The sequence below is a fragment of the Hylaeus anthracinus genome, unplaced genomic scaffold (assembly GCF_026225885.1).
Source record: "Hylaeus anthracinus isolate JK02 unplaced genomic scaffold, UHH_iyHylAnth1.0_haploid 12000, whole genome shotgun sequence".
Classification (NCBI taxonomy): domain Eukaryota; kingdom Metazoa; phylum Arthropoda; class Insecta; order Hymenoptera; family Colletidae; genus Hylaeus; species Hylaeus anthracinus.
In genome coordinates, this window is record NW_026534347.1 from 150,895 (window position 1) to 174,129 (window position 23,235).

General features: G+C 39.1%; 4 protein-coding genes across 10 annotated transcripts; 2 read left to right on the forward strand and 2 right to left on the reverse strand.

Moving 5' to 3' along the window:
- The first annotated feature begins 2,275 nt into the window (after positions 1–2,275).
- On the forward strand, positions 2,276–9,959 carry LOC128890311 (uncharacterized). The gene is made up of 3 exons (XM_054148685.1): positions 2,276–4,924; positions 5,009–5,415; positions 8,330–9,959. Exons 1-2 carry the CDS (start codon positions 4,296–4,298, stop codon positions 5,403–5,405), a joined length of 1,026 nt encoding a protein of 341 aa, XP_054004660.1. The 5' UTR covers positions 2,276–4,295; the 3' UTR covers positions 5,406–5,415; positions 8,330–9,959.
- Positions 9,960–11,603: 1,644 nt separating this feature from the next.
- On the forward strand, positions 11,604–16,399 carry LOC128890307 (cytochrome P450 4g15-like). 2 transcript variants are annotated; one of them, XM_054148675.1, is made up of 9 exons: positions 11,604–11,750; positions 12,019–12,205; positions 12,346–12,556; positions 12,693–12,989; positions 13,278–13,713; positions 13,974–14,042; positions 15,089–15,257; positions 15,418–15,592; positions 15,742–16,399. In XM_054148675.1, exons 2-9 carry the CDS (start codon positions 12,067–12,069, stop codon positions 15,935–15,937), a joined length of 1,692 nt encoding a protein of 563 aa, XP_054004650.1. In that variant the 5' UTR covers positions 11,604–11,750; positions 12,019–12,066; the 3' UTR covers positions 15,938–16,399. The 2 variants fall into 2 exon arrangements, with proteins under 2 accessions (XP_054004650.1, XP_054004651.1); XM_054148676.1 differs by having other exon boundaries at positions 11,641–11,663.
- LOC128890316 (cytochrome c iso-1/iso-2-like) lies at positions 14,052–14,860 on the reverse strand. Its single transcript, XM_054148694.1, has 2 exons — positions 14,621–14,860; positions 14,052–14,430 (listed from the first exon to the last, which is right to left on the reverse strand). Exons 1-2 carry the CDS (start codon positions 14,745–14,747, stop codon positions 14,246–14,248), a joined length of 312 nt encoding a protein of 103 aa, XP_054004669.1. The 5' UTR covers positions 14,748–14,860; the 3' UTR covers positions 14,052–14,245.
- Positions 16,400–16,531: 132 nt separating the features above from the next.
- LOC128890067 (uncharacterized) lies at positions 16,532–23,074 on the reverse strand. Of its 6 annotated transcripts, XM_054148255.1 has the most exons (11): positions 22,858–23,074; positions 21,052–21,120; positions 20,736–20,949; positions 20,324–20,537; positions 20,052–20,178; positions 18,599–18,813; positions 18,427–18,517; positions 18,041–18,309; positions 17,271–17,886; positions 16,947–17,141; positions 16,532–16,803 (listed from the first exon to the last, which is right to left on the reverse strand). In XM_054148255.1, exons 4-11 carry the CDS (start codon positions 20,522–20,524, stop codon positions 16,619–16,621), a joined length of 1,899 nt encoding a protein of 632 aa, XP_054004230.1. In that variant the 5' UTR covers positions 20,525–20,537; positions 20,736–20,949; positions 21,052–21,120; positions 22,858–23,074; the 3' UTR covers positions 16,532–16,618. The 6 variants fall into 6 exon arrangements, with proteins under 6 accessions (XP_054004230.1, XP_054004231.1, XP_054004235.1 ...); XM_054148256.1 differs by lacking the exon at positions 21,052–21,120; XM_054148260.1 differs by lacking the exon at positions 22,858–23,074 and having other exon boundaries at positions 17,271–17,563; positions 17,633–17,886; positions 20,736–21,180.
- Between the last annotated feature and the right edge of the window lie 161 nt (positions 23,075–23,235).

Consider the following 23,235-nt stretch of genomic DNA (forward strand, 5'->3'; position numbering starts at 1 on the left):
TGGACACGCTTGACAATGCGAGCCCAAACATTTTAAGATTCGTCTGCGTGCATAATCCTCGTGCGTTCGTTTTTCCCTGTTGCTTGCATTCGACGTGCGATCGGAGATTAAAGATTTACCCGTGAGGCTCTATCGAATCCGACTTTTTCTCTTTCTCCCTCTCTCTTCTTATATATATATATATATATATCGCCAGTTTTGTCTGCGACGTTTACTTAGCCTTCTTGGTTTAGGTTCATCAGGACGTAAACTAGATCGAGAATTTAGATAGTATCTCTGCGTAGATCTTTTCGTCCTATGAACGCAACAAAGGATATCGGCTACCGTCTATCGCAATTTCAAGATAGTTGCGGTAAATGCATTGTCGCGTGAATAATCGATAGCGTTAACATTACCGATGCGTTAAACGTTCGATTCGAGTACGAGATGTTAGTCGCGATTCTTTCGCCACCGTTCAAGGTTAAGTTGCATTAAGGGTGTACAAAGAGAGGCGATGGTACATCATATTTTACATTAAATTCGAATCTGTAAATTGGATTTTTATACATATGTATATTTATGTGAACGCGGTAATTCGATTAGATTGTATTTTTAAATGGACCATTAATAATTATATTACAATCGCAAGAAATTTATATTTACAAGCACACCGGCTCGCACGAATCCTAATCGTAGAATCCAGTCGCAAATTATTCGAATAATAAGAACCCTAAGGGACCGCATGCAGTCCTCCGTATATTTCACACTATAAATTGAATCGTGCCCCTCGGTTATACAGGGTTGGATCGCGCTCTCAGGCTTAGGTATACAGAATATAAACTAGATCTGGGCCAAATCCCTCGTCCCGAAGCTACAACCAGAACCAACAGGGCAACTTTCGAACGAATCGCGAGGAAATTTATGCGCTGCTGTTTCTTTTTCGAATAACAATTTACGAGCCGCAACTACCATTCTACTGTAATTTAATGCAACAATTCTGTATGTACGTTGTATAATTGGTGCGACCGAAATCGTGACCAATAACAGACTCGAAATTATTAAATCGAACAGCTATAAACATACCGCGAATTTTTCTTGGATACGATTTCGATAGACATAATGGACATTCTATTTTAAACCTGGAACATTACCGACCTTCGAGAGTGCGCCGCCCCGTAACACGAAACTTCCGTGGCAAACCAATGTTGTTCTTCCTGTCCTGCGATGGGAAACTCGAAGTGGAAAGAACAAAAATTCGATATTAAAATTCGTAACACCTTCGAATGACGTGCTGTTACTTAGTTTTATTCCTAATCTACTATTCGAATAAATATCGTCGCGAAACGATCAACGATCGGCAGATGCACCGAGAAATTGTTTTTTTCTCATTATACGCAACCGATGCGATACCGATGCCGATTCCGACAACCCCGATGTCGCCATACAAAGGGATCGAGGAAATCGGATCAACGAAATAATCCTTTCTCTCTTCTCGAAAATCTTTTTAGCGAGGGAAAGTTTAAATGGAAACTCGGTCGGATAAGCGGGACAGCAGTCTGGTATTCCGTTTGGAAATGCAGATCAGAAAATACGTTTCTTTGGCTTAAACTTAAATGCTCCGTAGATCTGCATAATCCGCGATTGACACAACTACCAGATTACGTTGCAGCTAAATATTTTTAAACGAGCCCATTTTTCTTACGAGGAGATGATTTACATGTATAACGCCTTGTGCGCTTCGACGTTTCTCGCGTTGTTTCTTTGGTGTAGTAGACGTACATAAAAAGAACAAGAAAATAAATAATAGGATTATCGTAGACCGTAAGGAAATGTTGGGAAAGTTGGTTTTGTTTTCCAAGTAATTGTATTCCGATAAATGTTCACAAAGGTCTGGAAATGACAGTTTCCAAGCAATGGATAGTACGCTAGTACGCTAGTACGCTAGCACGTAGTCAAGGATCAACCGGCAGGAATATATGTACATACAGATACATATAGGGTGTGCGGTTGGCGAATAGATTCACTGGTTAAGAGTGCAGAGGCGAGTTGATGCAGCTTACAGGGTGCACGCACACGAACCAAGGGTCCAACTCGTGCAACTGGCACACGCGCTCCCCCGGCATATGGCGTGCACGGTCCCCCTTTTCAGTTCCGGAAAAGAAACGAGGGGGCTGCGGCGCGTGCTCAAAATCCCCACCATTCGTTCGTTTTGGCGCAACACGCGTCGCACTCCGAAATCTCTCTTGCTCGCACTCGCGATGTTCTTTCCGTCCCTCGTAGATCCTAATTCCCCGCCTCGCTCCCCGTCTCACTCGGTAGTGCGGCAAAATGCTGAAACCTAACCCATCTATCGGATGTCCGCGCTCATTCTCAACGCGGACGCCATGCGGTGCGTAGCACGGAGGTCTGATCAGAAACGGGAGTTGTTGCCATTTGCCGAAAAGAGCTGTGCAAAAAAGTGACCCGATGACGGATACCGAGCGTCGATCGGCTGCGGTATCGAGAAAACATTGACAGATCGAATCGTTGGAGTGATCGCGACCGCGATCGCGATCCTGATCGAGTAACGCAGTTATCGAGTGAATTATCGAGCGCGTAGCTCGTGTATCGAATTTGGATCGGATCGAACAGAACGGTTTTCGTGTATTTGGTGGACGAACGCGAACCAGCAAATTGTTCGGTTGATTACTTTGTTTTGTTAGACCAGCATCGATTACAGCGCCTGCTTAAAACCCCCACTGCCTCGCGCGACCCGTCTCTATCTCTTTTGTTGGTTCGCGATCTACCGGAAGATCATCAAGCCGGAGCGTTCGTGTTCCGCGCTCGTTACAACATCGAACATCATGCGGAACGCTCCAAGCTCGCTTCGGCTTAAACGATATTACTCCGATCGCGGTCGGTCGAGCAAATGTCGGACAAACGTTTGTCCGAACCAAGATGCTGCGGCGATAGTAATGTGAATTTCTGTTATAAAGAAAAATTTCGGTTGCGAAAGTTGCCTTGGATTGACTGTACTCGTGCGTTGCGTATTCAACAAGTGACCTTAGATGTACGAACGGAACAACGAAAGATTCCTAGTGCCTCGATAAACGAAATAAACAAACCGATTTAGAACAAGTGGTAAACCGTGAACGGTGATCGTTGCTCGTATCGTAAATCGTTAAGCTCGTTTGGATTGTTCGCTCCAAGTCGATCAAGTGCTTTCCATGTAAATCGTTTAACTGGTGCTACAGTTTGTTAAACTATATTGTGATAATACGATTCCGAGATCCCGATCCCAATTCTGATTTCAACTCCATCACGATAACCCCTTGGAATTGGAAACATCGGTTCAAAGACCCGTAGACGAATGCGATCGACGATCGAACGTTTTCAACTATGATTGGTCCCATTTTTAAAAGAACGCTGCCAGTTTGGAAGCATTCCGAAGAAGAATTTTCAAGGAGTCGACGACCGTCGCCTCGTGGAGAAGAATAGACGGTGACCTCACTTTACTCGCTTTACTTAAGTCGTTGCGACAATTGGATGTTGGTTCGGGTCATCAGCTTGGTCGTTTGGTAGAGAAAGAAGCCGTGGACCATTGAAAGCATTGGCAAATATCTATTCTGTATCCGAAGAAAACAACTGGAAGAATTATTGAACGGCGCCAGTGAAGGCAGCCACGAGGATCGAATATTCGCTCGTCGAGTGTACGTTGTCATGCCTGTCGAATTCGAAAACTTGTTAAAATGATTAAGAACTTTTACCCATGAAACAGTTGGAATACAACTGTCAAGGTGTGCCCGACGAAAAGGCGTTCGTTCGGTTACATAAAAATGTTAAAACATCGAGCACAACGATTCTGCGCCTCGAGGTTTCGCTAAATCGTGAAATATATCATTGGTCTGGATTAGCCGATATTCTAATTCGAACGATTCGAACAAATAACATCGTTGAAACGTCGGAAAATATTCCGAGCCAGATCTAAACGTCAAATCGAACAGTCTGTGTTGATAATAAGCTTTGTGTTCGAGGGGAGATCGCGTTTTATTTATAAGTCCATCAATTAGACTCGTCCTCGAAAGACATTAGAGTCGATAAGCTCTACCGATCGACTTGGCTATTCTCACGGCATAAGCTTGCGACATTGCGAACGCCGAGATAGAAACCGCTCGGTTATATTGTCTAAACGGGAATATTGCGTATTAAATATCGAACGAAAAAATCGGTTCGGTTCTTTTCATTTGGTTTGGTTGCAACGATTCGGTTCAAGTATTCGTTCGGCGAATGACGGTTACCGGGACGATTGCTAACGGAACAGCGAAACAGCGATCACGATGACGACTATGGGTGTTACGGTGTTCTGCAACAGAGTACAAATAAACGGAAACGAACAAGAGCAGTTGATGCTGCTAAGGACACTGCAAGATAACGAAAGCAACATAATTGGCAATCAAGCTCACCTGATCATTCCAAAAAATAATAATAACGGCAGCATGAATTCGACGAGCGTGTTGCCGCCGTACGATCCGTCCAGATTGAAGAAACACGGGAAAAATGGGCAGCCACCACCGGTTGCTGTCGCTCGGAGAAACGCGCGCGAGAGGAATCGCGTTAAACAGGTGAATAATGGATTCGCGACTTTGAGACAGCACATTCCCAGTCACATCGCCGCAGGTTATGGAGACAGGGGGAAAAAGTTATCGAAAGTGGAAACGTTGCGTATGGCCGTCGAGTATATCAGAGGACTCCAAAGGTTACTCGCCGAAGCTGACGGGGTTGAATACGATTCGAACGTTGCCGTTGCTCGATGTATGCCCTCGCCTACCAGCAGTATCGTTTCTTCGAGTCACAACGGATCCGGAGAAAGGCTCGTGCTCGAAGACGATGTCCTCGCCGGCGAAGACGACGACGCCGACCAATTAGAAGAAACGGAAGACAGCGGGAAACAAAAAGCTAGATCCAGGTAAATTGATTGATTTACTTGTGGCTTACGACTCTATTAAATATAAGAATTAAGTAAAATCGTTATTTTGACGATACATTGCAGGTTGTCGCCGCATCGAACAGCAGCGGTACCTTCGCCGCGTGACTACTACGCGTCTTCGGTGGGAGACGAAGAGAACCTCGAGCCGAGGACTCTACCAGGGGCGCAGACTTTTTCTCGGCTCTCCCCTAATTCGGTAGCATCTCCACCCTCGGAGTATTATGGACAGAACGAGGAGAATCTCGAGCCCCAAATTCTATCGCCGTACAGTGGCGCCGGGGACAGTGAAGAGGGTGCAGCCACCGTTTACGCCACGAGTCCGGAAACCTTTTCCGGGGCTCTCTATTATAAGCAGGAGATGACCGAATCCGGTGAATTCATGGACGTTGTCAGCTGGTGGGAACAGGAGCAGGGTAGGATGGTTCATCAGCAACACGCTCAGCGCCTGACACACGTCTAACAACAAAAAGGTTAGTTTTACGTATCTAAGTTACGCTACGGCAAAGTCTCTGCGTTCTAACAAATCATGTTCGCGGTAAAAATCAAAATAGTTGACGAAAATTTTCTTTAACTCGTTCATTGATTATATCGTAAGTATTATATAGTTTAGAATCGCCGCGCCGCATCGTGCGTGTAACCCTGATCAACTACGATAAAGGGCCACTTGTTATTATTATTCTATATCCTGTAACAAGTAAATTGTAAGTTGTAAGTGGACTGAAACCGACGCGGACGCGGACGCCGACGCCGACGCGACAGGGATGCCGATCGAACCTCACACGTGACGATTACTCCGAGGAAGCGTCGCCAAGTGGAAAATCGTGTTCGGTGTTTCCTCTCGAACACGTGCTCGAGCAACGACGCTCCCGAAAATAAACTTTACGCGTTGCAAGTTGTAACCACTTTGCCAAGTGCGTGCCGACATGACACTCGAGGGTATCCCCATTGCTCGGTATGCTCGCGCAGCCTGAGTAAACGGTAGCCCCCTGATGACGACGATCGTAAAACTCTACACTTTTCGGAAAGCTTGCCTCCGATCACGAAATATCCTCAATGTACGTGCCATCTAACGTTAACAGTATTTTTCTCTTTCCAATTTAATAATTATCTCTTTTTTAAAACGCGACACGTGTCTGTCGCATGCCAAAAGGGAAGATGGCGCAGATTACTCGTACTTATGTTGCGATAAAAATATCGCTCGAGTGTACATACTTGGATTGCTGCCGAAAAAGAAAGTGGTCTCCGATAGAGCATGCTTCGAGTTTCAAGTTTCAAGTTCCAAGTTCCAAGTGAACACGTGTCATGGTAATTTCAAGTTCACGCTAGCCCGCACCACTTCTTCGTGCGTTTCGAAATGCTCTTACAGCGCAGCGGCAGCTACATCAAAAGCGCGCACCCACGAACGGAAGTGGTTCACCGTTTTGCCATATGTTAGCTGCTGTCCTCCTCGAAATATCTCTCGTCCAGACCTTTCCCAATCTTTCGTCCCTTTTCATTATACTTTATTTTCATAAGATTTATAGACGAGCTCGCGCGTATACAAGGTAAAAAACGATCATTTTGCAGCCTCCAACAAGCTATTATCAAAAATTAATAAAGGTTTGAAATGTAAATAAAAGCGACTTGGTATCCAAGGTTAAATTCGTTCGAACTTAGACGTTGACGGAGTGGCGGAGTGGCAAAGTGGCAAAGTGGCAAAGTGGCATGCCGGTTCAGAAATCAAAAAGAAAGCTCGCTTAGTCGAGCAAACGTCGGCGTCGCGCGTCGGGCCACAAATAGAACTCATAGTTTCCCTAAAAACGTTCGCAACGCACGTGTTGTGCATTCACTCGGATATAATATCTGATGCATGTGCGCGTATCGACATGCGACTTGGGTGTCTCAGAGCGACCATAAGGCGACAGAAGCTTTCGTATTCTCAACATATGGGCGGCGCGGTGGGCATGGAATCGTTAAGAGGAGAATGTGAAAATTAATTGTGAATATTTATCTAAAAATATTATATATAAAACAATCGACACGACAAACACGCATTTAACTTTATTAAACGTTAAATGACATTTACTAGCAGGTATACCGTCGCAATATGTCGATATGTTCAGCTGTTCACTTTTACGGATGCAAAATACACACAAAGAAAGTCGCTAATAAATTTCGTGTTGTAATCTAGGGAGCAACAAGGCTCGCCAGAGGACCGAGAACGCACGACCGAGCATACAAGTAATTCTCGACAATTACAAAGTGAGGTCATCTACGAAATTTACGAGATGCGTCGTCGCGGCAAATTAATTTAATAAATTCCTTCCTTGGCTCCCGGTCGTGTTGATAACGTCTCGTTTGCTCAAACGACCATCGATGATTCTTTCGAGGTTTATCTGCACCCTAAAATTGTCCGCAAGGGAAGAAACTAAAACAAACACACACGAATACAGTGATTTCGGATAATTCAATTTCTAGATAATAAATATTTATAGTTATACTACCGTTTTCGGTATTCCATTCGATCGTTTCCATTTTACTTTGACGCGTTAGTTTGCATTTTCTTTACAGAAAATACTTACTTACTCTGTAAACAAAGTGGCGTGAAAATTTACTCCGCCTGTTGTTCGTCTCCTTCGACTTGCTTCGCTACTATACGAACAAAAGAATTTTAAGGACTGTCATGCTGGTAACCCGCATGTTGACTATCTTATCAATAAACATTACCAGCATGGTAATATGCGACTGCGTTCGTTTCGGCGACGCGACGGTTTGGAGTTGATTATACCGTCTAAAGATTAAACCTTCCTCGCGAAAAAAATACTTAAAGTTCATTTTGTTTCTGTTCCGGTAGAGAAGGTACTGTTTCGATTTTAATTAGCGTTTAGCAATGAGATTCGTTGCTATTTTTGAAAGGATAATAAAATTATGACGCGTGAAAAATTGACGTCGACCGAGATCAATGTTCCGATCTTTCGATCAGCGGTTTTGTCGTCGAACGAGGGGAACTTGTGCGATTTTTCCCACGATCTTCGGGATCATGGTAGATGGTACATGTACTATGGTAGGGTGTCCGTAGGAATCGTTGGTCCGTTTCCGCACTTAATTCTTGCTGATCCGGGTAAATAAGGATCTTGGCGATGGAGCTGAAGAAAGTACAATGGCCAGGAGGACAATGTCCTAACGTCATAGAGGATCCATCTTTCTTTTCCCCGAATCTATTGTATTGAAATCTTGAAATCATCGTGATTATCAACGGAAACCATTTCGGAAAATAAATCACGCGGGAAGAACTTTCGGGGTTCTGCTGATATAACGGTTTCTTTTTTACAAAAATCTGTTGGCACCTACAACTATCGTAAAACTGCGTCGCTCTTAATTTATTTGTTATTCTTTCTGTTACAGGCTCGTAGAAAAGCCAGAAACGAAAGTTAGTGGAGTGATCTCACAATCTAATCTAACGATAAAACGATCAAACGATCGAACCAAGAGTTTGTTGCATCGAAATGAAATTGAAAGCCGACCACGAGGGTTAGGAAGGATGTAGTACGTTTAAGCAGCAGGATAAAGAGAAACTGTACTTATCGCCACAAGTACTTGCTCTCGTACTTTTCATCTCTATTGTATTTCGTCCAGTGGACGATGCATTCGACAGAGATGGGTCAAAGTAGCTACGTAAAATTGTCGAGTAGCAAATGAAAGATGAACGCCCTTTTTAATTTTTATTCGTTACTCGTTGAATAAAACTATCAATTTCCTCGAATAAAATTTTAAAATATCTACGAAACGAAAATTTTGTAAATATTTTAAAATAACCAAGACGATTAGTCTCGATACACACTGTTGCCCATGTTATTTATACCGCGAAACAGATCGTTTAAAGTCTTGTTGAACGAGTATAGTTTTAGAGAAATGTTTAAATTTCCACGGAAAGATGTTTCCTTCCAGACTCGGACATAGTTTATATAAACACACCGATAATATATTATAATATACTTTTCGTATTCCGACAATCGTATTTCTCGTTAAAGTTCGCATTTAATGTAACGCTAATTGTAAGCGAGCAATAAATTAACGCAGGGAGGTGATAAAATCTCGCGTTCGGACTCGATAATAATCTTTCACTTTCCTTGTATTAACGATACACAAATTATCGCAAGGTGATAGGGCAAGAATCGAAAAAGCTTTTCATCGGGCAACCAAGTGGAAAAAACGTTTTGTCGATGAAAAGCAGGATCGAACGATGCGTGTGCGTGTAAAAGTGCCTTGACTAAAATTAAGTCGAACCTTAACAAAGGATAAAACTATTTTTTCTACTTGATATTTTGTAACGAGTATTTATGCGACTCTTTGCTATTTATATTTAGAGCGTCGTCCATTAAAAGCAAGTGTGATCGTATGTAAGTCGATGCACTTTGGAAAAATAATTTTTCGTGCCAAGGAAAAACGGATTATTCTCGCGATTGTATTATTCGATTAACTGCATCTTGAACTTGATCGGTATGCATCACGTTCAAGATAAATGGTATACATTTAGATGAATTACTCATTCGTTCGGTATTAGGAGTACATAACGAGAAACGAATTACTTAACACAAAAATGTATAATACCGTTATCGATTTTACTTGGACATTCTCGATCGACTACGCTACAATTATTACACCAAAGTATATATATAGTATATACTATACAAGTTTCTTTTTGTATACGATATATATATTTTACTGCCATTTCGATACGATAAAGATTACAGATTATTTGTAAACTAAAACTTAAGTTAACAACAATGCAATTAGTTTGCAACACTCCCGATTTAATTGTAGCTTGCGAAGAAACGTTTACGCGATCATACAAAGGAGACAGTTGCATGACGACGAATTAGTCGAGTAAATTATTCGACGTTTACGCAGTACAATGAGTAACAACTTTGTAAATACAAGTGCCTTGATTAAGAGTAGTTTAAGCATTTTTTACTTGTATCAACTGTAATACTTTTTACGAAATATTTAAAATACATTTTATTATTTATACGATCGCACGGTGCCATTTATTTACGATACCTTCGAGATCAGAAGGATTCGTATTTCTAAAAGTTCTCTTTTTAACGATGGTTCGTTATACGACTATTCTATACCTATTTAATAGAAACATTTTGGTAAATACTAGTACGCGCGTGTAACATTATAGTGTATTTAAATTAAGAAATAATAAAGATTTCGCGGATTTACGTATGGGTTCGCAACGCACATTCGGTATTCACTTCCGCGGCGAATAATAATTATTCTTTACGCAAAGTTAATTTCGAAGAGTCGGTTATATTCGTTCGTTACCATTTGGTAACATCCGCTTTTGTTGAATATTTAATTAAATTGCATCTATTTGTATCAATGTCAACAAACAGTACATTTTTAAACAAGTTTTTATTTATCGACGGTAAGTAAGTAACGATCATTGATTACGCTATTGTCTTATCGTTTCTTTTTATGAGATATTTATTCTGCAATTGGTTTACAATTTATATAACTATAATGCTAAGGTAATTTGATCTCTAATTATGCATACGTTGCAAGTAACAATGTGAAAAACTTGGGTAAATAATTGTCAAACGTCACGCTACAATGAATTTTATATATAATATACATATATTTACAATGTATTTAATCGTCGAGGATAGGTATTTTCACGGAATTGCAGTACTCGTAGCATTTGCGAGTCTAGATATACATATACCGTATTCGGAGGTACGAATATATGATATACATAGATATCCACAACGCACGCGACACGCGACGTGAGTCAATGATAGGTATAGTATCTTGTAAGAGTAATCGAGTTGGTCAGGAAGCGTGAAGAGTGCCGCGCCATGGGCCAGTGGTTGCTTCATTTCGCGTCTATCGATCATTTCGTGAAATTGGTCCTGCTCGCTCGCTCGCTCGCTCTACCTCGACAAAGGGAACTTTTCTCTCTTCGTCTCTGTCACTTTTCCTCCCTCCTTGTTACACGTTTTTATTATCCTCGAGGGTTGATTTCCGGACACGTTCCATGCAGGGGGTGAAGCAGGTTGCTACGTCATTTCCGGAAGTACTTGTTTCCACCTCGGCGATCAACGAGCGATCGTTATAACCGTCTTTTAGAATGTTCAGTCTTCACGATATACATATGTATATATTTTCATGACTCCTCTTAATATTTATGGAAGATTTTCATTTGCGACAAGATACAGAAAAACACCATTTTCTCATTTACTAACAATTTATAGGGATACGATGAAAACAACAACTCGTCCTAACTAGAAGATAATAGGTACCTTAATAGGTAATCCTATCGCGTAATTATATCGCGCAAGTACATCGACATACAAACCGAAACTTACACGATTAATATGGAAATAAACAAAATGAAAGATCGTTAAAACTATCGAACGACAAAATAAATTTCTGTTCGAGTCCTATCTTTTTTCTATGTTTCCTAGGTATAATTAACGCGAGCACGTACGCTCGGTAAATTCTGATCAGTTCAAACAGTTATTTTATACAGCTATTATTGATTAATGCTGGTATATAACACAGTGATAATTTGCGAAGCAAATGCTTCGCAGGAATACATAAGGTCATCGTATAATTAATTTAAAAGAATGGAAAGTTTTACGTATATTCGTGATATAAAAGCTGTCGATGCTACGGCGATTCTAGTTCGTGGATTTCAGCGCATGTAACGTGGTACGCGTAGAGGTATTCGGTACAGTGAACAATCAACATTAAATTCTTAGCATACCCTTAGCAAAGCTGAAAATAGTGGCTTATTCCTAAATTTGTTGTTGTAATCGTACGTTATTAATATTTTTAAATAGATACATGTACACACTAGCTTCGATATGTAATGTTTCCGAAAATATTTGTAACGATATCAGAGCTGATATCGTTCATTTTTATTCGAAAGAAAGAAAGAAAGAAAGAAAGAAAGAAAGAAAAATATGCAAAAAATGCAAAAAATTCGTTTAAAGTAGACGAAAAGAAGAAAAATATACTCGGATAATTTTCCTTAAGGAAAATGTTTAGTTTTTCTTTTTCAGACTATTTGTACATACTTTCAGAATATCACCTTTGTCGAACACGAACATTTCACGAGTGTGTCATCGAAGATGGAGGCGATAATGATGTCAACGTCGTACTGGCAAACTGCGGTTTTCTATTCGCTCATTGCGATCACTACAATTTTGTCTGGCGTTTACGTTTATATGGAAAATTTACGAATAGTTCGTTTTGGAAACAAACTTCCAGGTACGTAACGTTAATGACATCGTAATCACATTGCACGTTCTCTCATTCCGATAATGTAAATAAAAGCATTAGGATAGAGTAGGAAAAAATCCTATTCCATTTCTCTGGTATTTTAATAAATCTGCTTCGACTCGTTTCAGGACCACAGACAGTGCCAATTTTAGGAAACGCGTTATTAACTCTTGGTGTTCATCCAGACCATGTTTTGGAGAAACTGGAAGAGTACGATGTGTTTGGACCGGTGGTTCGTGCTTTTCTAGGAAAAAAATTAGTCATCTTTCTATATCATCCCCGCGATGTTGAAATTATTCTCAGCAGCACGGTTCATATCGATAAATCTCCAGAATACAGGTGATTAGCTCGAGTAGTAATAGAAAATAAAGGATCAGCTATTCGAAAATTGCATTTAGGATTTCCACCCATCGATGACACGTAAAAGTAGGCTTGTTGGCTTCAAAAAATGTCTCGTACATATTGAACGTTTCAGATTCTTCAAACCTTGGCTGGGAGATGGTTTGTTGATAAGTAGTGGTGAAAAGTGGAGAAGCCACAGAAAAATCATAGCACCTACGTTTCATCTAAACGTATTAAAAACGTTCGTTCCGTTGTTTTATGAAAATAGCCGAGATTTGGTAGTACGCCTACGCGACCAAGTGGGAAAGGAGTTCGATTGTCACGATTATTTATCAGCAGTCACTGTTGACATTTTATTAGAAACAGCGATGGGGCTAAAGGAGACCGAGAAACACAAAACTGGTTACGATTATGCCATGGCTGTAATGAAGTAAGCGTCATATTTGCAATCTCCGTTTGCGTTCGTTGCAACAATTCTATCTTAATATTATGTTCGTAAAGTGTAACGTAACATTAATTTATAAGTTATTGTTCACGGAATGGAACCTTTTATTTTATTTTACTTTACTTTACTTCACTTTACTTGCATTTACCTATTTAAAATAAAATTTTCCGAGTCTATTTTTAGTTCAGTTTATCCTTTCGCAAATGCTCAGACATAAGCACCATATACGAAGATGATTCTTAATTTATTGTTCATGTCCTTTTACGAACACAGGATGTGCGACATAGTTCATCGACGTCAATACCATGTGAACCTTCGATTCGATTTCCTGTTTAAATTCTCATATTTCGCAAAGCAACAAGAGAAGCTACTCGATACCATTCACGGTTTAACCTCGAAAGTGATACAAAAGAAAAAGGCAGACGCTTACAAGAAGATTTGCTTGAATGCTGGAGATGAACAACGGAAGCGAAAGGAGAACGCAAAGACGAACGAAACTGCAGAGAATAATGATTCGAAGACTGAGGAGAAAGATAAACGAGGAACGAAAATGCACTACGTTAGAGACGATCTAGACGACATCGACGACAACGATATCGGAGAGAAGAAGAGGCTGGCCTTCTTGGATCTGATGCTAGAACTTGCAAAAAGTGGTGCACAACTAACCGACGAGGAAATCAAAGAGGAAGTCGATACGATAATGTTCGAGGTAATCCAAGTAATGTCAAAGAAAATGTTGTTGTTCGTCTTGTTGGTTGTCTTTGGAAAAGAAAATCTATTAAAGTGTAAACGAAGCGCTTACCTAACTTTTAAAGACATTTCCGTGTCTATTCGAAAGCTGCCCGATAGGATCATCTTGACAATGGTTTATTACTGGACTGCGAATCTTATAGATTCGACGATATTGTACATGGAAAACGTACATGTACCCGAACCTTGTTACTAATACCCTTTATTAATCATTTTTAGGGACACGACACCACAGCTGCAGGCTCCAGTTTCGTTCTCTGTGCACTCGGTATTCATCAAGATATTCAGGTGAGTGAAATAAAAGTGAAATCGAATACTTGTGCATCCGATCTATTTATAAATAGTAAATACATGGTAAACGTTTACTATAAAATGGGCTCTGATTCGAGTCGTTAAAAATTAACGCTTTAGGTGTAGATGATACATTCTTTTAATACTGTACATTATTTATTGTAGATTATTTCGCACGAAGCATGCATTTTTCGTCATTTTCATTTCAACGTTGCTAAATAAGCAATTATGTCTTTCCGATCTTCCGCTTTTCTTATACCGTTGAATACCATTCTTGTACCGGGGATAAAAGTCCTGGGGAATTCCAAGTATTCGTCTAACGTGGTCTCGTTCCATACGATACCTTTTTCTTTCATTGATTTGGTGTAGTTGAAACCAGGAGTAGCTAAATAATAAATATATTATTTTACACGTATAACCTACGTATGTAACGCGATCAGTAATTTTCCATGTTACGAATACTCGTTGTAAATGTATAAAACAAAGTTCTTTATAGTTTTTATACGGAACTCAGATATATATTGTTCAATTCTCAATTCTCAATTCTTAATGAAATATGTACATCGAATACGTACTGCCGCAGATTTTGCCCATAATTCCGTAAAGATTTGGACCTACTCTGTGTCTACCACCTTGATCACTGGTATGACACATTTCGCACATTTTTACGAATAGGATTTTTCCGTGAACCGCGTCTCCCATATTTCCAAAAATATTAAATATCCCTAATCTCGAAGGTTATCCTATCAATCATTCGTGTAATGGTAGCATGTTATTTAAGTGTAACTTGTCCGAGTCGATGTTTATCATATCATGTTCATAGTTTCATTCGCTTACTATATACATATAGTACACCATAAGGTATAGAAGAATGATTGGTGGAGCTAGTTTTCGTGTACGTATGTAGATATCTCAAGTTGCAGAAGCGAAACAACTCGATTGCGCTCCATGTCGATAGCTATTGTCAATAATCCATACGTAACTTTTCTATGAAATATTTGAGTGAATTTATTTAATGAAATGTCTAACGTGACGACTAACAGGATCGGGTGTACGAGGAACTGAATGAAATTTTCAAAGGATCTAACCGGCCTTGCACGTTTCAAGATACTTTAGAAATGAAATACCTGGAAAGGGTAATTTTTGAAACTCTTCGGCTTTTTCCACCGGTACCAGCAATTGCGAGGCTACTTAAGGAAGACGTAAAAATTGGTAAATTTTATGTAGATACATAAAAGTAGGAAACAACAAGAAGAGTATTCGTACTCTGAACTAGAGTGTTTCGTACTAAACACGATTACACTGGTTGATAGAGATATCGTAGTACTAAAGAGACTTTGAGACTGACAATGTTATTTCAATGTTTTCACAGCGACGAAAGATTACGTATTACCAAAAGGTTGTACAGTCGTAGTTGCACCGTTCAAAGTCCATCGATTAGAAGAATTCTATCCGAATCCAGAAGTATTTAATCCTGACAATTTCTTGCCAGAACGAATGCAAAGCAGGCATTACTATTCTTTCATACCTTTCAGTGCAGGACCCAGGTAAGATAAAACTATTACGTAAGCGGCTATAGCTATTGTTTTCGAAATTTCTTTTCTTTTATTTAAACAAATAACAGTTGACATTCGCAATATATCAAAGTACGTACAAGTACAAGTACAAGTACTTTTTCAATGGTGGCTTTGCGTAGATCGTGCGTGGGAAGGAAGTACGCGATATTGAAGTTGAAGGTTTTATTGTCGACGATCCTGAGGGACTACAGGATCCAGTCGGATCTTACAGAAAAGGACTTCCGGCTGAAGGTTGACATCATTCTGAAAAGAGTAGACGGCTTCCGAATAAAAATCGAGCCTCGAAATAAAAGCAGCGAAGAGATCGGTGCATAAAATGAAAGTTGAATAAGCGACCACTGTCGACCGGCGTCGATTGCAAAAGAAAAATGCAAAACTAACTTGTTCGACTAGAAAGTAGGAAAGGAATTTTCCTTTTAGTATTTAAATGGATTTTATTGAAATAATATGTAGCAATATACTATGTAATTTCGTTACTTATACGGTAGAGACATATTATAATCTTTACATGTGTATAATAATACATATACTATAGACATAAGCTATAAGCTATCAAGTGATTTGAAACGTACGGTTGGTTATTGAAATAAATTTATTTAAGTGGGGTGTTTCGTAACGTGTCAGTGTATCACTTTAGTTGTAAATATAGAGCATAAACGTAACAACGGATCTTTATACGAATAGAAAATATTTATTAAACTCTTTGTGTACATGTAAAATAATTATTATAATATTGCGGTGATAATTTATACATCGAAATAAAGAGAATTTTATTCGATAACTGTACAATCTCTGCAAGTTTCGTGAAAGATACTTTAGAGTAGAGCTAGAAAAAGAAGCATTCGTAAAGGTATCATGATCGCATTTTACAAACAAATCTATGTCTATGTATATCTTGTTGTTATTGTAAAAAAAAGAAAAAAAAAGAAAAAACTACTTTCAAATATTCTTTAGGCACTTTATGTATGTACAAAGATGTTCTTCTTTCTCTCTTCGTTAGCATGAATCGGCAGAAAGGGCACCGGAAGTTTCGGCAGCAATTTTATCCGCCCGTTCCTTCCTCCTCTTTGGTAAATTTACTGAAAGGAACTGTACTGCCCACGGAATAACAAACAGGACGTTCATTAGTATAAGGGCAAGCTGGCAGATGACAAAACTGTTGGTCCAGTCCTTCATCAGTCCTAAAACCGTTTGTTTTCATATTATGATTTCGCTCGACTCGTTCTATCGCTATTAGGATAAACTTTGTTTAAGGATAGTTTATCGAAAAATGCTGATTTTCTATCTACTGTATAGGTACGCTATACGTATGTCATTCGCTCACCAACGATTGGACCAAATACTATGGAAATCACGCCGCTACTAGCGCCAGCAATTCCATACGCTGAAGCGAATTTATCGATACTGACATCTTCTATGATGACCAATGGTTGAGGAACTAATAACCATGACCTAACCATTCCTATAATCGCTATCATGACAAATGTCCCTGTCAAGGTGTCACTGTAAATTAAGTAACCTGCGAATACAAAATACCATTAAATTTTGATTTTATCGTGTTCCGCTAAAAACGCTTTAATCTCAATATATTTTTTATCCAAGAACCAATGAAACCACTATCAATTTTTAATCGGATAGTATTACTGACCCGCTTTTGCAAACGCCATGCAAATCATGGCGCAGAAGAAGATGTATTTCGCTTTGATTTTTACTACCAACGTGAAGATAGCAATCAAAATCTTTGATGCTAATTCTGCAGCGGCGCTGATAGTAATCGCCAGGGCTGCTTGGGTTTTGGTGTGTCCGTGGTTGGCCATCATCAATGGCAACAGACCGGAGAACGTAAAGTCGCTCGACAGGACAAAACTGACGCCAAGACAAATGTTCATGAAACCGCAGTTTTTTAACAGTGACATTTCCAAAAGCTCTGCGAAGATTTTTCTGCGTCGTTTAAAATACATTATCATCGATACACTTGTACTTTTTACATGCAATGTTTTATTTACGTACTTTACTTGACTCTTGTCGGTATCGTCTACATCCTTCATAGACACCTGAACTCCTTTCTCCAATCGTTTCTCTTTAGTTTTCTCGTAATGTGCAATGTCTGTTACGGCTCCGATACTTGTCACTAAATTTGCCAAACTCGAGGCCGAGAGGGCCGACATGCGTCTCGTTAAAAGTTCACGCATCGATCCAGATTTCATTCGACTGCAAATTTTCCCCTCGAGCTCCGATATCGAAGCTACCCTTTGCGCAGGTTCCTGAAAGTGAACAAGGAAAAGGAAAAGGAAAAGAAAGCGATTCATTCATTCATTCGGAATAAAATTACAAACAGCAGTAAAAATGAAATGTCTGACATAGAGGTTGACAAGCGATCGATTTCGTGTGTAATGACACATATAAATAAAAACTTACTTTCAACGTTTCAACTAAAAGCGGCAAATGCTTCCCTCTTTCATCCTTGAGACTCGTTAAACTGCTCCATCTAGTTTTCGTTGGAACATGAGTAACCTCGCTGGAACGACGACTCAACGCTGCTATTCCGCACAATTTCCGCTCTTCTCTTTGACGTGCCCGTTCCGCGCGTACTTGTTCCGGTTTCTTCAAGTGCCATTCAACTGGATGCATCATCGTCATACCGACGATACAGTTTAAGCTCATCGCGCCCGTCATCAATGCAGTGCCTGACAAATCATAAAACGACCATCGTTATTTTCACGACTAAACAATTCCTCTTAAAGAAAATAATAAAGTTAATATTCGGCTAGAATGTTGTCTGTTTGAAATATTTGTCAACTGACCTCGGAAACCATAGGCTCTCATCAATCTTTCTATGCAGACAGGATACGCGATTCCACCTAAACCGATAATTACTTGGGCTACGCTCATTATCTGGAAACGAAGAATTTCTCTAAAAAATTCAGAATATAGCTATCTAGAAGAAGGCTGGCCATCAGCCCTGCATTTCCGTACCGGCGCTCTTCTCTTTACGAAGTAAGCGTTGAAGTTCGTATTGCAAATGGTAATGATCAGACCGAGTCCCAAGCCTTGGAGGAAATTTAAAAATGCCATTTCGTACACGTTGTTAACGAATGCTAAAGCCACGTTCGGCAATGCAAACATCAACGCACCGAAAATTCCTACAGGCCTCATCGCGTATCTCTTCAATAAAATGTTGGTCATCAAACCTGTCGCAAAAAGTCAATTGTTGTTAACTCTTTACTCGCTAGTATTATTTTCTTGTGTACGTTACAAACTTGATAACAAAATATATATATATATATATATGTTTGAATGAAATACCAATGGGGCTAGAACCTAAAAACCAGAAACAGACATCGAACAACTTGCTACGTCTATGTACAATGTACATACATGTACTTGTATATACGTACTATATGTATCGCGACAATCCCGATATGCACCTTGGCGTTGAACATTATTGTAAAATTACGATAATAATAAGAAATCATTTTTTTGCTGTGTCATATTACAATCTTTGGCGTAAATTTTCGTATTTGTAATCTTCCAACAAAAGTAAAAATGGCATGTCATTCTTATCTGGCGCCTACCATTCTACGGGAGATTTACATGAACAACTATTCTTGAATTACAGGTGCCTTATCGGTAACATTTTCAACATCTGACAATCTATGTACATACAATATATCTATGTAATCGCTTAGCTAGCTCTCATTTAAATGATGTAGAATTGATCTCAGTTAGAATACACATATAATATTGCATATTTTTTTTATCGTAATCGATATTGTATAGATACATACTATTATGTATATGTGTACAGTACTGCAGGGAAATGTTCAGAATGTATTACGAGCCTCTAGCGGTTAAAGTATTATGCAAGTCGATGTACAAATAATACCTGTTTGTGTTATTACACAATTGACATTACAATAACATTTGTAACTGTATTTGATATACATATAGTTATTTCATCGTTTATTTATCGATGTAACCCCTGTACTGGGGCAAACATACATATAGTATATGAAACGAATCATTTTTACACGTTACGTATGTATATATAACATTTGTAAATGGATAGAGGTTACCTCGTTAAGAATGAATTATTTTGTTTGAAATAAACAACAGTTATGTAAAATGGTTTAAAAAGTAAGCAGCGTACACTTATGGGTACACTTACTTATTCGGAATCGAATATGTGTTATCAGTAGCAAATGTCGTGCAGCCGTACACGTACACGTACACGTACACGTACACGTACACGTACACGTACAGGTATACGGTATACAGAAGCATAAAAAGTAAAAAGATCTTGGAACGGGGGCGGCGCGGCGAGGCGCGGCGCGGCGCGACGGATAAAATTACTCAATGACGCGTTATCGTTGTTATGTTCGTTTCGAAGGATCTACACCGAGAAACAAATGCAGCTTGCGATACTTACCAGCAATCGAAAATGTAACCATGAAAACGGAATTAAATAGCGTCATTGCTGTACCAGCTTGACCAGTTGCTTCAAGAAAATCACCGAAAATAATTGCAAACGATGCGGTTGGTCCAAATGTTGTAATCTGTAAAAAGAACGAATCAGATGAATTGAATAATTTATTAACTAAAATTACATTATACGTATACTAGAGATGGTGACAAACTTAAACTCCATATTCTACGTTAAATTGAAATTGTCGAAGATGGTTCCAAGTTAATTATACTAACGAATACTAATATCATAGCCAACACCACCATCCATCCCCAACCACCGTCAGGAGCCAAGTCTTCTAGCGTAATTTCATCCTTTTCTTTTTCCTCTTCTTTGTATAATAGTAACGCATTACTTTGTTGTTTCTTCTCATGATCGATACAAGTGTTGGTTGTTGTTGTCATTGCCGTTGTTCCATTAGTTTTAGCTACCGTCATAGTTTTCTACACTCTAAACACATTGCTCGGAAACTATTTTAATATGCGATAATTACTACGTATAACCCAAGTTTCATTAATTTACTTTAACAAACGCATTGACTTTTCTTTCGATTCGATTTTTTTTTAACGCGATTATTTTGACTGAACCAAGACAGGATTCGGCACAAGACATAATTTACTATAATATGAAAAACTAGCATCACCTTACCACCGCAAAGTTGTTGATTTGTTCGAAAGAGTGGAGAGAAGAGACGGTTCGATTTAAGAAATTCTACACTGCGTGTATCAGTCAGCTGGGTGGTTTTTGACTGAACGAAACTGAATACAAATGATTTTGGAGACTCTCTTATCTATGTACATACACGATGTCACCGTACTAAGCACCAATCCTTAAGGAGAATGAAATATTGCTATCGTAACATCTGGAATTAGAAAACGTATCGTAAACGGAATTTCACAACATTTTTCTGTAGAATCGTTTGAACCGGTACCTTTAACAACCGAATAATACACAATACACTAACTCATCGTTGTTTCCATTCACTTTCGTTCTTTTTTTCTAATCTACTTGTCCTATCCTTATTTCCGTTTAGCTGCAAGCCATGAACACACCGATGAAATTATTTTAACTCGTATTATTAGACGACTACAAGGTGCGATAAATTTGATCCAAGTAAATAAAATGCATTTTTCTTGAACATTCGGTTACAGTTGTTATTTCTATTTCGCTATGATATGTACATGTGGTATATACATACGAACTCGAGCAGAAAGCAGAAATCAGAAAGCAGAAAGCAGATAACGAAAAGCAGATCTGTATATTGGAAGTAAATGAGATAATGGTACTGTATACCTATACCTAGCCTGTACTCGTACGTGAACAGATTTACCGGTTATATCCTGCCCCTGAAACGTGTATTACGCCGTGCATTCGAGATACACGGTGGCAAATTATAAGGCGTTATACACTTTGCGACATAATGATAACGATACCTATATGTATGTAGTATTAATATATGTATATCAAGTATCTACCCTGTAAACAACAAATATCGAAATATTACCTATATCTGTAGTTATACATATAAATATAAATTACTTTTTTATTTATTTTCCATCAGAATTTCAATAAAAAAGAAATTACCAATACGCAGGAATACCTAAAATTTATCTTATTGTATTCGTCATCTTGTAAAACTTGTAAAATACACCGTTGACTTTAAATAAATTAAGATTTAAAGAATTCTTATTACAAAGCTACTTCCCTTTTCCATTTCCGATAAATTTCAATGTTTAAAATTGATACCATACCCATAATTGAATGGAAAATTGAATGGAATTTACGCGTTCCGAATACGTTTATCACGTTTCAAAGTGATAAAGTAGAATCCAAATCGTGACTCGAAATCGTGATAGATCTCCTTCAACGTTAACTAATTAGTGGTGTTTCGCTACTTGCTTAATGCCAATTGCGTTACTTAACCGCTCGGCGAATATTACTAAAATGAGTGTTGTAACACCGATTGTCGCCCGAGTACATTTACCGTGTAAAAATAAATTTCCTTCGAAACCGCAGCTAGTTGCACCGCAAGTAATTTAAGCCATTAGCAAAAAATATTACCCGTGATCGTGTTAATTAATCCATGTGACATTGATTTATTATTGAAATGAAAAATGGACAGTGTAGTTGGTTCTAATATTATCGAGCATATATCGGATATGTTTTCTCATCGAAATCGAAATCTTACTTATTTCTGTTTCGTTAATAAATTGCGGACATGCGCAAAATGTTCAGCTCGACCATTAAACTTGATAATTGCTAGTTGTTTGAAAATAGGAAAATGTCGGTTAATAAAAGCTCATTTTATTTAATACTCGGAGCTGCTTTCGATTGCAAAAATAAATTGGAGAGCTTCTAATACAGAACGGAAAGTAGAGTAACACTGATAGTAGTAATAATGTCAATAAGACAGGTGATAACGCAGAATCTGTTTTATAATTATTTAATTCCAAGTTGCTACTACGTTAACGCGACAATAAACAATTTGCTGAAAATCAGATCTGTGTACGAAGGAAACTTTTTCAAAGAAGAAATTCGATTTTCGTTCCAAGTAGAGGCGACTTTGAACAAGTTTGAAAGTAATTGATGAATAGCGACGCGTGTATCGAGACGTTTGTTCCATCCTCGAACGATTCGAATCTTACTAAACTGTAAACGAGTGGTGCAGACTGTGTTTTCATGAAACAGTTGCGATAATGCGCTTCGACGTTAACACAAGATTGTGAACATGAATCTTTGTCGACGTTTACATACTGATGCATATCACTACCTCAATGAGTATTTAAAGCACTGCGAGAATCGACTCTGCCGCTATCATGCGTTCACTTGTAGGTACACAGCTACGCGACGAGCGTTACGTTGCCGAGGAATACGCCTCGCCGACGCCGACGCCGACGCCGACGCCGACGCCGACGCCAACGGAGATTCTTTGTTCCGGCACTGGCCACACATAATATACTAAATTGGCCACTTTTCGTTTTCGTAAAGAAAAACAATCGTAGAGGAAAAATGCCGTCAGAAATCGACCGTGTCCACTCACGCCGCGGAATTAATGCGACAGCGACAGCGACAGCGACGATTGCGGTCGAATCAACTTTGAGATATCGGTAATCTCTCGTGTCTCCATTTTGCGCGTTCTTTCCTTCTC

Excerpts from the sequence above, each read along its gene's own strand:
- LOC128890311 (XM_054148685.1), top strand. The coding sequence starts at position 4,296 with ATGACGACTATGGGTGTTACGGTGTTCTGCAACAGAGTACAAATAAAC. Across the intron at positions 4,925-5,008 it reads AAACAAAAAGCTAGATCCAG|GTTGTCGCCGCATCGAACAG; the intron begins GTAAATTGATTG and ends GATACATTGCAG.
- LOC128890307 (XM_054148675.1), top strand. The coding sequence starts at position 12,067 with ATGGAGGCGATAATGATGTCAACGTCGTACTGGCAAACTGCGGTTTTC. Across the intron at positions 15,258-15,417 it reads TAAGGAAGACGTAAAAATTG|CGACGAAAGATTACGTATTA; the intron begins GTAAATTTTATG and ends ATGTTTTCACAG. Across the intron at positions 15,593-15,741 it reads CCTTTCAGTGCAGGACCCAG|ATCGTGCGTGGGAAGGAAGT; the intron begins GTAAGATAAAAC and ends GGCTTTGCGTAG.
- LOC128890316 (XM_054148694.1), bottom strand. The coding sequence starts at position 14,747 with ATGGGAGACGCGGTTCACGGAAAAATCCTATTCGTAAAAATGTGCGAA. Across the intron at positions 14,431-14,620 it reads TATGGGCAAAATCTGCGGCA|CTACTCCTGGTTTCAACTAC; the intron begins GTACGTATTCGA and ends TTTATTATTTAG.
- LOC128890067 (XM_054148256.1), bottom strand. The coding sequence starts at position 20,524 with ATGACGGTAGCTAAAACTAATGGAACAACGGCAATGACAACAACAACC. Across the intron at positions 20,179-20,323 it reads TGGCTATGATATTAGTATTC|ATTACAACATTTGGACCAAC; the intron begins GTTAGTATAATT and ends TTCTTTTTACAG. Across the intron at positions 18,310-18,426 it reads GAGAGCCTATGGTTTCCGAG|GCACTGCATTGATGACGGGC; the intron begins GTCAGTTGACAA and ends ATGATTTGTCAG.